This window comes from Accipiter gentilis, chromosome 10 (assembly GCF_929443795.1).
Source record: "Accipiter gentilis chromosome 10, bAccGen1.1, whole genome shotgun sequence".
NCBI lineage: Eukaryota > Metazoa > Chordata > Aves > Accipitriformes > Accipitridae > Astur > Astur gentilis.
This window is the reverse complement of record NC_064889.1, coordinates 11,835,054-11,849,325: the sequence shown is the minus strand read 5'-3', so window position 1 is coordinate 11,849,325 and position 14,272 is coordinate 11,835,054. Positions and strand designations below refer to the sequence as shown.

At 36.8% G+C, this 14,272-nt stretch overlaps 1 protein-coding gene across 1 annotated transcript in view; it reads right to left on the bottom strand.

Moving 5' to 3' along the window:
- Positions 1-14,272, bottom strand: part of WDR72 (WD repeat domain 72) — a 130,100-nt gene that overhangs the window by 44,736 nt on the left and 71,092 nt on the right. Inside the window, exons 16-18 of the mRNA XM_049812316.1 lie at positions 11,063-11,154; positions 8,069-8,151; positions 539-650 (exon numbers count right to left, since the gene is read on the bottom strand). Of these exons, the coding sequence (XP_049668273.1) occupies positions 539-650; positions 8,069-8,151; positions 11,063-11,154 (287 nt within the window). The remainder of the gene's footprint in view (positions 1-538; positions 651-8,068; positions 8,152-11,062; positions 11,155-14,272) is intronic.

Below are 14,272 nucleotides of genomic sequence, written 5' to 3'. Positions count from 1 at the left end.
ATTTGGTATCTCCTTACAGGGAGGTTATTTCTAAAAGAAAAATAAAATATTCTGTATTAAATTATGAAGTTATAAAATCTAAACAATTAATTTTTAACTCTGTATAAGTTCTGATATCATTGAAAAGATAAATTTGTAAAACTTCTTTTCGATATAATTTATTGATTCTATTTAAACACACTACTTCCTTTATTTGCAAATGTATTTACAATACCAGAGCTATCATACAATCAACGAAACTTTACCTTTTCTTCTTTAATATTCAGAGATGTTGAGAGATCATGGAAGTCCTTTAACTCCTTGACAATCACATGAGAAAACTGACAGCCTGATAAGGTCAGAAATAGGCTACTTGGCTTGTCTTACACAGAAATAATGTATTATGAACTCATACTCCTAACTTGTTCTGAATACTAGAGAAAGTTCTTCTAAAAGAATATACCAATAAATTTTCCACCTACATGGCAAAGAAATATTTTTAATGTATTGCAAATTTGCAAATCCCTCTTCTCAGTCTTTGGCAGCGTTCGCAACTTACCATTTCCATTCTCTACTATGGCCAATGGCTCTCTGCAGATTGCTGTCTTTCTCAAGGTATTCATAGTCATTTGAACTTCTGCCAGCAGCACTGCTTGCATTGCCTCAATAATCTGTCATAAATGCAAATTATTATTGGATGATATCAGTACTTCAATTATTTATCTAAGCATTTGACAATTTTAAATAACTACTACAAAATTTTAAGACTGTTCCAGTGAAAGTCATTAGAAAGTCAACACTTATCAATATCTTTCAGACAATGATAATTACGTGTCTCTACATACATATTGAGAAATAAATGTTAACTGGATAGCAATAAAATGGTGCAAGTTGTCAATCGTGACTGCTTCCTACTAATTAAATATTCATTTTCTTTAATCTCAAAACTAGAATTGGTCATCTACTGCCTCCTTGATTTCAAGGGGTCATGACAATATACATTAGTGAAGCACATGGTGATAACAGCTAATAAGAAATATCTTCATTTTTTTTCTACGATGTGTGAAAAAATGCTTCATAGACTGGATAAGGACCTTGTATTTTGACTTTTTCAGAAATTTTGGTGGCTAGTCACTCTCTGAAAAGCTTGTTTTGTTATTAGTGGTGATCTTCTTCCTCTAGCTCAAACATGACAATACTGTATTTTTTGTCTAACACAAAGAGAAATACCATTCCTCAAAATACTGTTATCCAAAAGGAACACCTGGAATTACGAACATGGTACTTGCAATAGCTGATGCACCACATACGGGTGTTAAGACAATGCAGTGTGGAGACTGTGATAGAGTTATTACTTTCCTTCTCTTTACTTTAGCAGAGAAGCCTCAAGAGAACTGAGAAAGTTTAAAGACCTAAGGCGTTTATAAAGCACATGAAGACCTTACACAATGGACCCAAACTTTTGTAATCCTTACTCAGTCTAAAGTTCAGCATGGTGCAGAATGGCAGCACGTGTACCTTTTCTTCATTTGATATTTCCTTCAGAAAAGAAATACAATTTTTGCCTCTCAGGAAAGTATTCATTCTCTAGTACAAGAAATTTCCTGAAACACAGAGAGAATCTAAAGTTTCCAGGACAAGGGAAAACAAAGGCAGTTTCCAGTTCCTCACATCCATACAACCCTGAGTTTTGGGGATTTCAGATCCTGACTTTACAGTAGACTCTTACAATATATCTCTAATAATTAAGAAAGACAACGAAACACAGGCATGTAGTCATTGTCCTGGGGAAGTTTTTGACAAAAAAAATATTCTTACAGTTACACATAAGAATTACACACATTATGTATTTTTTATGGTGTTCTGATCTGCTAAGAACCCATCACTAATCTGGATCAGATATTCATTACCTGTACCATTGCTGTATATGCCAGCCAGGCAGCATTTGTAACATGTAAGTTCCTCTAACATTTTAAAGAAAGTAAAAATCTGTAGCAAGTGGCACAACATGATACTGCAGAGGCACCTGTGCATCTCCGCATGTTACTTGTCTATCACTTTGCCAAATCTGCATTTCCACAGTGCTCAGGGTGGTTTCACGTGTTCAGTTTTGTCCTCGCACTGCATCTTCCCCAAGAAGTTATATACCTCATCTATCATTATCACCAAGTCTAAAAATCTCCAGAAGCTTTGCCTGTTTCCAACAAAAAACAAATCTGCAGGACCACCTTTCATTTTATCTGATAGTTTCCACTTTAGCATTTTTGTGGATTACATACATAATGGCTATCCTGTTGGCTACTAATACATATTTATTTTTTCCTCATAATTGTATCCACTGTTGCAAATACTAGCTGCATTTTAGTTGAGATCATGAAATATGACAAATTACGATTCTTCTGTGCCTGAGAACGTATAAATAGCATATGTCCAACTATAAAACCAGATATCAAGGAGTGAAATGTAATTGTTTGGCTCTACAGCACCAACACTAGAGTACAAGTCAAAAAGACAAGTGACCAAAAGTTGAGGCAAGCTGTACCATTACATATATATTAAGTTATACTGGCTTTCCTTTCTACACTTTATCAAATACTTCCAAGGATGACTATTCCCTTTATAATGAGTGGGTCTAAGGAGAGAAGTCAATAGACATCACTCCTGGTTGTTGCTAAGGCCGTAACCTCTACAGGGCTGAGCCTTGCAGAAACTGCCTCCCAGGTGCCTCCATAACAGTGTCACATTGGGGATTGTTACGGGTTTGTGTGGCGCAGTTGGTTTTTTTGGTAGCAGGGGAGGGGCCACAGGGGCAGCTCCTGTGAGAAGCTGCTAGAAGCTTCCCCAGCTCCAAGTCGGACCCACTGCTGGCCCAGGCTGAGCCCATCAGCGACAATGGTAGCACCCCTGGGAGAACAGATTTCAGGAGGGGAACCGGTAGTGAGCAGGGGGATTGGGATGCGAGAGGAACCCTCTGCAGATACTGAGGTCAGGGAAGAAGGAGGGGGAGGAGGGGATGCCCCTGAGAAGGTTGGTGCCCCCGCAGCCTGTGGTGAGAGGGCAGGCTGTCCCCCCCTAGCCCATGGAGGTGAGCGGGGGAGCGGAGGCCCCCCAAGATGGCCATGACTCCAAGGGAAAGCCCTGCTGGAGCGGTGTGTGGCTGAAGATCGGCCCGCGGAAAGGACCCACGCCAGGGAAGTTTGTGAGGAACTGCAGCCAACAGAAAGGACTCACATTGGAGAAGTTCATGGAGGACTGTCTCCCATGGGAGGGACCCCACAGCGGAGCAGGGGACGAGCGAGGAGTCCTCCCCCTGAGGAGGAAGGAGCAGCAGAGACAACGTGTGAGGAGCTGACCCCAACCCCCATTCCCCGTCCTCCCGCGCCGCCGGGGGGAGGAGGTGGAGAGAACCGGGAGTGGAGTTGAGCCGGGAAGGTGTTCTAAGGTTTGGTTTTACTTCCGAATATCCTTGGTTTTTATTTGATTTGTAGTAAATTAAATTGATTTTGTTTCTTCCCCAAGTTGAGCCTGTCTTTTGCCCGTGACCATAAGTGGTGAGTGATCCCTCCCAGTCCTCATCTTGACCCACAAGCCTGCCTTTATATTTTCTCCTCATCCCATCAGACATATTACGCACTCTGCTTTGCTGTAATTCTGCATAGTAACTGTCAGGAGAGTTGTCTAGACACTTATAGTAAAGTCAGTTGGCTTCAGGTAGAGTCAAATGCTGTAAAACCAAATGCCTTCAGAGCTTATTAGACAAATTACTGTAAACTTGGGCATCAGTATAGAAGGTACTAGCTTATCAGTACTACTCTCTGCAATGGTCTTAACATGAAGTGGTTTATTCTTTGAAAGTAAAATCCTTTGTAATATATCTCAGATTCACCCCACTTTTAGATATTAATGGAAATTAAGTAACTGAAGTGAAAAAAACCAAACGTGGGTGCACTGCAGAAATCAATAGAAAGAGATGAGAAAATCATGAGATGATTCATTCCTCCTAAAATCTCAGCAGTCCTTCCACAGCGTCTATCTTTTTCCACAAGTGAAAGAGGGACACTAAAGCAACTACCTTCCTCATGCAGATTATTATGTCAGAGTTCTAAATATAGCATCAACGGTTTTCCTAAGGGGAGACTATGCTAAGCAGCTAGCTGATAATAGAGGATACAGATTTTCTTGCACAGAAAAGGAATACTGCAACATCAGGATGGCAGTAGAGGACTTCGAAATCAGGACCTAAATGTTGTTTGCTGAAGCTGTATAAACTGTATTTCTGATAATGCTTCTGAATTAATACATCCAAATTTTAACAAGGTCTTATTACTTGGGACTATACAACAGGACCATTTCAAGGTTAGAGATAACTCATGTCCAAGTAACTCAGGACTAGGAGGAACAGATGTGTAACTCCTACCGATTACAAAGGCATTGGTAATGAATCTGATAAAGTTCTCTCAGTTCTATACAGGTACGTCACACCACAGAGCCCTGATACTGCTGTACATAACAAACTGCTGAACCCCATAGACTGATGGTCACCCTTAACTGATGGTATGACAGATGGCTCACGTGTTGTCATGTAACTACAATCCTTGACCATAGATGTGAAGACTGTACACTTAACATTTTGTTAGTGGAACTACTGACCTATTAAATTTTCATGCAAAACTCACTGCCATGTTTAATATTGAATTTCTTTGCCGAGATTAGCACTGAAAACCAGAAGGCAGCTATAGAGACAGAGTCGTTTACTCTGTTTTACAAATGGTTGTCCAGCTCAGGGACTAAGACATATTGTAGAAGGACGCTTACTTGGTCTATAATCATTGTGTGAAGAGACAAAGGACTTCAGTCTTCAGGAAAGTCAACCTAACAAGAAGTAACTTCACTCAATAAGATTTAAAAAGATCTTAGAGCAGGAAAAAAGGAAGCAAATTATTTCCTACTGTATTCTTACTCTTGAACTGCCTGAATAAAGATATAGGGAAAAGGCATTTCAACATCTATCATCTGAAGACTAAGGAGCTCAGAAGAGCAAGGAAATAATTATCAAATGTCATGGTTTAACCCCAGCCAGCAACTAAGCACCACACAGCCGCTCACTCACTCCCCCCCCATCCAGTGGGATGGGGGAGAACATCAGGAAAAGTAGTAAAACTCCTGTGTTGAGATAAGAACGGTTTAATAGAACAGAAAAGAAGAAACTAATAATGATAATGATAACACTAATAAAATGACAACAGCAATAATGAAAGGATTGGAATGTACAAATGATGCGCAGGGCAATTGCTCACCACCCGCCGACCGACACCCAGCCAGTCCCCGAGCGGCGATTCCCCGCCCCCACTCCCCAGTTCCTAAACTAGATGGGACATCCCATGGTATGGAATACACCGTTGGCCAGTTTGGGTCAGGTGCCCTGGTTGTGTCCTGTGCCAACTTCTTGTGCCCTGGCTGGGCATAAGAAGCTGAAAAATCCTTGACTATAGTCTAAACACTATGTAGCAACAACTGAAAACATCAGTGTTACCAACATTCTTCACATGCTGAACTCAAAACATAGCACTGTACCAGCTACTAGGAAGACAGCTAACTCTATCCCAGCTGAAACCAGGACATCAAAGAAATCCTTCTGGTGGAAGAAAACATCCTTATATCTGCTAGAGTCAACAACAGGCAAAATGTTTTGATTGCATCATAGTTCGACTACTCTGATAACTTTTTTTTTTTAAAGTTTTATTTTAATGTTCACCCTTTCAGCCAAAAAGGTTCCATAAAGCTGCAATAATATAGTAGTAGTATTTAAAAAAATTAAAATATAACCAATTATCTATCACAGATATAACTGAGAAACAGGCTATTTTAAGTATACAGTAAGGACAATTAAGGGCAGAAATGCAACCATCATTTCCTCATATTAAATATTTCAGGGCAAGCTTTTTTATATATATACTTATATATATCTATCTGAAAAGATGAGCACACTTAATTAATTTCTGGGCATGATGGGAGTGTGGCAACAACAAGCTATGTTTTATCTGAAAGAACAGCAAAATGCATGAAGATGACCTTTCCTTTAAAATCATCTGGGGAAAAATCATCCTAGAAAAATATTTTTAAAATATATGCATTTTTAAAATTTAAGACAGAAAACCACCTCCCTCAGCCCTTCAACTTCAAGAAGTCAGTAGACCCCTGATCAATCATCTGCAGCAGGTTTTTTCTGTTTCCTGTTTGCACAGAATCTGTTACAGTACTGCAGGGAGATGAGGAATCAATAAATGGTAAGTCCTTCGGGTCATGTCTAAGAGTCAGTCTCTTCCAGTGAAGATAACAATAAAAAAGTTTTTAAAAGCACAGTAACTAGTGATGTTTTGGGTAAATGTGTACGAGAGTGCTTAATCAGGTTGCTCCGGATTAATAAATTGGCCATAAATCTGTGTTCATATAAAGAAAGGTTTAACAAAGACAGCGTACTATCAACAAAAACGATAATTTTGTATAAATCACTCATTGCTGAATACCCAAACCTATTGCCAATATCACAAATTATTTTGAATGTTGAAATGTTTACGGCAGTTTGGCTGCAAACAACCCCAAATCTGCACTACAAAGCAGGTTAATAAAGGTTATTGCAACTACAAAGCTGTGTCTGAATAATGTTAAAATTTTAGAAGCTTTTGTAGCATGGTATTTGTAGTACTTGACAATTTCAGTGTATTGAAGTCTTTCCAGATAAAAAAAAGTATGAGGCAGCTTTTTACACACCTTATCTTCGTGCACACTAATATGTAGTAGATACGACCATTATCATTGCATGAACTGATCAGTCACTAAATTCACTGGAAAATATAAATACAGAGATCTCACGTAATCAGCTATGCTACAAATATAAGTTTCATGGCTATACAACTCTGCTCTGTAAAGAGTTTCAGCAGCTGACCAGGTCAGCAAGAGATTATATGAATTTCACATGACAATTGCAGCTATTGAAACTGAGGTCCTATATTTGATTTTTTTATTAACAGGATTCAAAAAAGAAAAAAATCTTATTGTAAGAGAAAAGGGGAGTTTGAGAGGGAAGAAGAATGCTGAAATAATATGGAAGATGTGCAGAGAGCGGGGATATAATAAACAACTGATAAGCTCAAGACAAAATGCTGAATTCAATTGAATGTGAATATTTGCAGAAACCATTGCTGTCTGTCTAATAGAACAGGGGACTATCACTGTAGTACCCCTGCACACCTCAGCTCTGGAAAATATTCTTTGCACTTGAAATGCAGCACAGAGTTGCATTCAATTTTAAAAGTAACATCATAAAGTAAACTTGTAACAAGTATTTCCCTTTTGTGGAGTAAAATCCTTTGTGGTCATAGCACACTGTCTTGAGTTTCATACTCCTGAATATTAACTCACTTAACCAACCTCACAACATTATTTAAACGTGTATTTCCAAAATGAAAAATTGTCTCTAGATTTCAGTGTTCAGACTATTTCACAGTTACCTGTGTCAAGAAACAGCAATTTATCTCTCAAGACATGAGACTCTTCATTAACAATAGGCATGAACTTCGTGTGACCTGGGAACACATAACTAACTTTAAGTCATTCTTGAAGAGTGTTTTAATAAGTAAGGACTTGGGATTAATTATTTATCCCTTTAAGAAGGCATTTTCTGTTTCTTCTATAATAATACGTTGGTATATGACACTGCCCTTATTTCGGCCTTTATTTTCCTAGAGCATAAAATGGCACTTGTAATGTAAATTACATCTGGTGGTTAGAGAACAGGTAACTCCTTTTTTAAACACATACTGTGAACAAGATCACCTAGATTAAAGACTAGTACGACAGTTACTTTCCCACATCTAAACATGTACTTTAAGGTTAAATAGTTTAATGAGTAGCATACTTCATACTGAAATAATAATCTGCTTTCCATAGATCTGAATGGCACAATTTATGTAATAATTTCACCATAAATCCCTAACTATTATGTCACATTACAGATTCCAAATATTAAATGACAGCCCACATTACTTGAGAATTACATTGCAACAACTGACACAGGCCTATTTCCTACCTTTATAGATTGGTCACCCCAACAACAAATGAGTTTCAGCAATGAAACACTCCCAAAGTCTGGGAAATGGTATCCACTTTTACCTGAAAAACACATGCATAATTTATGAACTGACAATATAAACGTACACAAACAGAAAGGTATTTAACATTTTTAATTTTTTACTTCAGCAACATACTTGAAAGAACTAAAAAATCATAATTTCTTAGAATATGATTTCATCTGATGCAATAAGCACAAGTGTTCAGACAATATATTGTTTGAACTTTTATTCTCATCCTAAAGCAATTAGTCTTTTTTTTATTTTTAAACAAAAGTCTGATATCCCACAGAGTACATTTTCATCATGATTTCCTAAAGATATTGAGAATACTTTCCAATCTGGAGTACTTAAGTAGGAGTTTTACTATGTAAATTCTAAAACTACTTGAATATGTGTTTCTTTACCTTTAAAACAGTAGTACAGTCTATGTAAAAATACATTCAATAACATTTTGCACTGTTAACAGTTCTGCTAGATTTACTTTTCTGCTACAGGGCAATAATACTGGCATGTGGTCAAGATGTCAGATAGCCAGTGGCTCACCAGTTATGCTTGCAGTTAAGGAAGACATTACATTTATGGATTTGCATGTGAGTTTTATTACTACCCATTCTGATTTTTCAGATTATTTTCAAGTAAGGCACAGTTTGAACTGGCAGCTGTGCTGGTTTAGTCCACAACTTCATTTGGACTTCAACAGACAAATGTGACATCTCAGTACTTCACTACAATGTTTGTTGCCAGACATAAGTTGGGTAAATTGGTTGTATGGTCCTTTGAATCCATGCAAGAATCTCTGATTGCCAGTACCATATAATGTCTTGAGGAAACTGAATTGTAAGTAGCAATTGTGTTTCAGTAGCACCAAAGTTCACAAGTATCTTGATCACACAATGCATAGTCACACAATGCTTAAATGTTGGATTCCTGCAGCAAAGACTAAAGTTCAAAAAAATCATGTAAGTACCTGCATATTGCAAAGCAAATAGGGTGCACTAGTATAGTCTGAATGGGAGCAGTATGCTATTCAGTAAATGACTGTATAAATGTAACTATGTCAATATCTAATATAAAATGTAAACATATGTACAGACATACACACAGGTATGATCAAAAAAGAATGAAAAAGAAGAGAGGAAAAAGTAAGACTAGAGCATTTAATATCATTTTACAGAAACACAGGGTAAAAGCAAATATTTTATCCTTTATCTGAGAGCTGACAAGGCATGTACCATAATACAAAATGTGAAGGCTAATACGAAAACATAAAAAGGGATGACAAAATGAGAGAAGCAGAACTGATCCTACAAAGGTAACCTCTTCTCCTCACATTTTAACTTGATTTTTATGTAATTTCTTCACATATCAGGATGAATTTTGCATTTTTCTTTTTTTTTCTGCCATTTTGGAAACTGCTGTGTCAAAACTCAATGTTGTTATTTCAAACCTTCCCCCCTGATTTACAACTAATTTCTTTAGTACGAACCTACTGAGTTTACAGTTGAGTTCCCCCTGTTGGGAAATCCTGTGGGATAGAAGCAGCTCTCCAAAATCTTTGATGTGAGGAAAGACTCAAGCAATACTGATTTGAATTAATAGCTTTTATAGTTCTTACTGACTCAAGAGCTAACCTGAGGCTACTCTGGTCTAAACACAAAACAGTCTTTCAGCAAGTGTCCCCATTGATCAAGAATAGTACAGCCAATATGACACCTATCATCTACCCTTGTCCTCTGTTGCAGTACTTCAATTTCATGTCCATGTATGCAAAAAAGCATTACAGATTCCTGTTTTACTTTGGTTTTGTTCCCATCTCTTTGCACACATGTAAATGCATCCAGAAAGTCCAGAAACAGCAGCAGAATCAAGATTTAACATTGCCTATTCTGCCATCCATTGTGTCCTTGATGCTAAAGACGTGGTCACTCCTAAAACATCTAAGAGATCTGCAAGTCTCAGATAAGATTTTAATTTGCAAACCCAAACAATTGTGTGAACTAGGAGATATGGGATATGAGTTAGATTACCTTATAAGTTTTAAGTCACTCAGTAAAACCATTTTTATGTCCATGAACATTTTAGTAATCTCTACACCACTTCCATACCTTTCATCTACTTATTTTCTATTGCCACTTGATGTTCCATGTCTTTCTTCCAACAGGCACTTTTGCTGTCGTCACAATTTCTACAGTTATGGCACATATAAGAGCCAGATAAGGAAAGGTACACTAAAACTGATTTTTAGATGGGGACATTAAGGCTTATTTACACAGCAGATGGTCAAGATTTGACTTGAAATAATCAGTCTAGACAGGACTTAAAACTATAACAGGAACACTGTATTTGTTAGGTAATGCATACTGACAAATATCCATATTCTGTTTACGTTTTTATTTAAACATTCTTTGGTTAGTTACTATAAACATAAACTTAGACTGGCTTGCAAAGCCAAGATTGGTGAACAATTGCCTGTGGGACATTAACATGAAGAGATTACTTTACCCTACCCTAAGCCAAAATTCTAAGGGCATTATTGAACAGTCAAGATGACTCTTGTATTACTAAGGTTACAGTTTGCTTGAAGGGCTGTATATATTAATGGGTGGGCACATAACGGTGATGAGGGAGATGGGGGAGGGGGCAGACAACAGTCTGTTTTTCAGATTGCTAGAAAGTGTCTTCGGAAACTCAGTTGAATGTTGCGCCTTCACAGAAAAAATATCCTCAATTCCAGTATTACTTATCAGTCAACATTTTGTTTACATGCTTTTGTGATATTCACAGAACAACAGAATAATCCAGTTTCTGTATTTGCAGACTGGACCTCCTCAGAGCTAAAGAATATAAATTTTTTTTCCATTATTGAAATTAAATGATGTATTTTAGCAACAAAAAAGCATGCAAAAAACCTCCACTTAAAAGCTAATATTGCCACCCCTCCATATACTTACTACTTGGTAATTCTCCATAAAAACTGGGTAATGAAGGTGTTACTGCTTCTGTATTTTGCCATTTCTCATGTACAGATTCTGATTTCTGTGGACTAAAAGAATATGAAATTATTAAACAACACCTAAAAATACTTAGAAAAAATCTTGTGTCTTAGAGTAGTTTATTTTTTTTTAAGGTAGGTACTCTGCTATCAATTACTATCAACCACAAATTAGTTTCTCTGCTAAAGTCACTTGCCCGCAACTTGGTATTGAAATGTTCACATGTACACAAACACCGAAAAGTACCATCCAAACACAGGAAATTTACATTTGGCTCAAAACTTATTATAGTGAACTTTTATGTTATATTAAAGAAATTAAGTCATATGTGAAGAATTGAATCAAAATACCATTTTCACAAAGGACTTGTGCTGGTTTTTCTATTACATAGGAAAAAAGTTCAAGGGAAACTAGCAGGTTTTTAGCAGTTTCAGTGTTAAATACTTTAAAATAAATAGTTGGGATTTCAGTAGATGGCTACAATTTAGGACACTTGTGTTTCTTCTAAATACCTTGCTATAGTAACCCTGCACAAACTATATTTATGTGTCATTTAAAAATAATATATTTCACCTTTCAAATTCACTACAATCAACAGTAAGTCATAATATTTCAAAAACCTTGCAATACTAAAAAACTCTGAAAGCTTTCAGTTTGAGAGCTTTAAGTTACAGATACAAATCTCAAAAAGCAGGAGAAAAATTCTTTGAAGATCTTTTCTTACTAGCTTCTTCCTGTTTGTCCCACTTTTATAATCTAACATATTTTACTGCAGATTCTTTTATTTTCACAGGCTGTATCAAGTCACAGAAAACCAACAGATATACAAACACATATGTGAACAGCAGCTTATAGACTCAGGTCCAAGTTTTTCTAAAGCCATGTTTTTCATATTTTGTTCTTTCTTGGATCATGAACATTTTTTGGTTAAGTGTTCAAATTATGTTAAAAAAACCACTGATTTTTATTTATTTATTTATTTTTAAAACAAAACAGATTAGTACTGGTCTGATAACGTGTGCTTAAAGCATGTCATTCACTGTCACTATTTTCACATTCCACAAATCTCATTTATGCAAGCAAAGAGCTAAGAGATCATAGAAATACTATAACCTGAAACAGAAATACTATAACCTAAAACTTGCTGATCCAAAACACGAGCTGAAAACTTATGATAGCAACTAGCAAAGAGTTTTTCAACCAAATGTTTTTCATTGGGGAATGATAATATCTCAAAGCCATGGTTTAAGCAGAAACATATATATACATGCTGACAAAGACAGAATTTCTGCTCAATATGAGAACACCAGACTCATCCAAGAATACCCAATAGTCTATGAATCGATCAAATTCATTTCCCCAGTTCTGACTCTCCAGATTAAAAGTACGTATATGTGCGTGTATCTTATTTAACCAAATAGAAATTCCTTTCACTTTCCTGTAACAGCAAAATCATCGGATATGCCAAAGAACAGGGATTTAAACTTTATTATTGCATTCCCCAGATCAAGGCCATAGGTGACCAACACTTAAATAATTCTCCTTACAGCCCAATGAATATTTCATTGCTACATGCAAAGTGGGCCAGCATTAACAGAAGAAACCTGGAATCTCAGAATTATTACTAAACCAGTAGTTGGACACTACTACATTGCAGGGAATAAATATGCAAATCTTTTCTCCAGCATCAAAGTAGGCAGAACTATGACTATCAGCTAAATACACTTTAAGCAAGTGTCCTAGTCACTGGATAATCTGTTCAGCTATTCTTTCTCCTGTTTTTAATTTAAAAGTTTAAAACCTTTGGAGTTTGTACCAATGTGCTAATAGAAAGTAAACTTTCACAGGATGGAGAAACATTCATGGCTCTGTTGACAGATAAGCTACCGAAAGGAGATCAGAATGCATTTTCCCTCTCATATTAGTAACTGAATTAGTAAGAGTTATTTGTACTGCAGTAATACTTAGGTGACCAGGAACCTTAAAAGCTGTGAAAGCTGTCCTACTAACTCCTTCTGCAAATGCTGTGGTGAATTAGCATTCGATACAGTTTTTTCCCTGGAGCATGCTGTAGTTTTAGCTAAACCAACTGCCCAAAGAGGTTTGGCTACATGATGTACTTTTAGAAGGCAAACTGGACAAAATAGCATTTGCTTGGTTTCCTTCAAACTTTCAAATAGGCAAAAGTACATTATTTTAACAGCTCATCGTAACAAAGAAAACTCATTCCAACCCTGAATACAGAATAAATGATGAATATCAAAAAGATTTAATGAATGAACACAGATTACAATAGTTCATTCAGACCCCCATTTTTTGCAAAAGGAAAAGGTGAAACGAAGGCTGAATCCTAAGATCATGGCAAATAGGCCAAGTCCTATTCATGCTATACTTATTACTGAGTGGGGGCAGAGGGGACGAAGAGGGAAAGGAAACTGCATAGGAAAGGGGATTTTTGCTAGATGGAGAGAGGAAGGTAACTTTGCATACACATAACTGGTTTTGAGGCAATACAGAAAGTATAAATACATTCAGATAGCAATTTCAGACAACAAAACTATGTACATCATGTATGGAATCAGTTTGGTTTTTTTAAAGTATTTGAAGCATGGAATTCTTTCCCATAGCTGTAATGCACTTCTCCCACTAATGCTGACCCAGTAACATCATCTCGTTGGTTCTACCCACACACTTTGATTCTGTGTGAAAATGATGGTTCTTGACAGCAGTGGGACGTCATTTGCAGTTTTACAGAGGTTAGGAAACAGTACAAAATCCTTTACATACCTCAACTGCTCTTATCTTTATTTATTGAGGAAAAAAAAAAGCAAATTATGACTGACATGCCTAAAGCTCTGAAAGAGTTCTTGGAAGATAGGGTAAAAGATAAACTCTGTGCTATTATGGGACAGAGCCATAATGAGAAAAAAATTTCCTGTTGCCAGCAGTAAAGAGGAAAATGTCCAGGTGACTAAAACCTCTGAGGTCTGTGTTGATAAAAATGCAGCAAATACAGCCTAGCTCTGATCAAGTTCCCCAAGAAAGGACACTTTACCCCTTGACAACAGAGAAAAATTGTGGCTACTTGTCTGTTTATTTGCTGAATGTGCACGAGATGAAGAATAAAAAAGGTATAGCCTCAAAAGTAGGCAAGAGTGTGCAAGTACA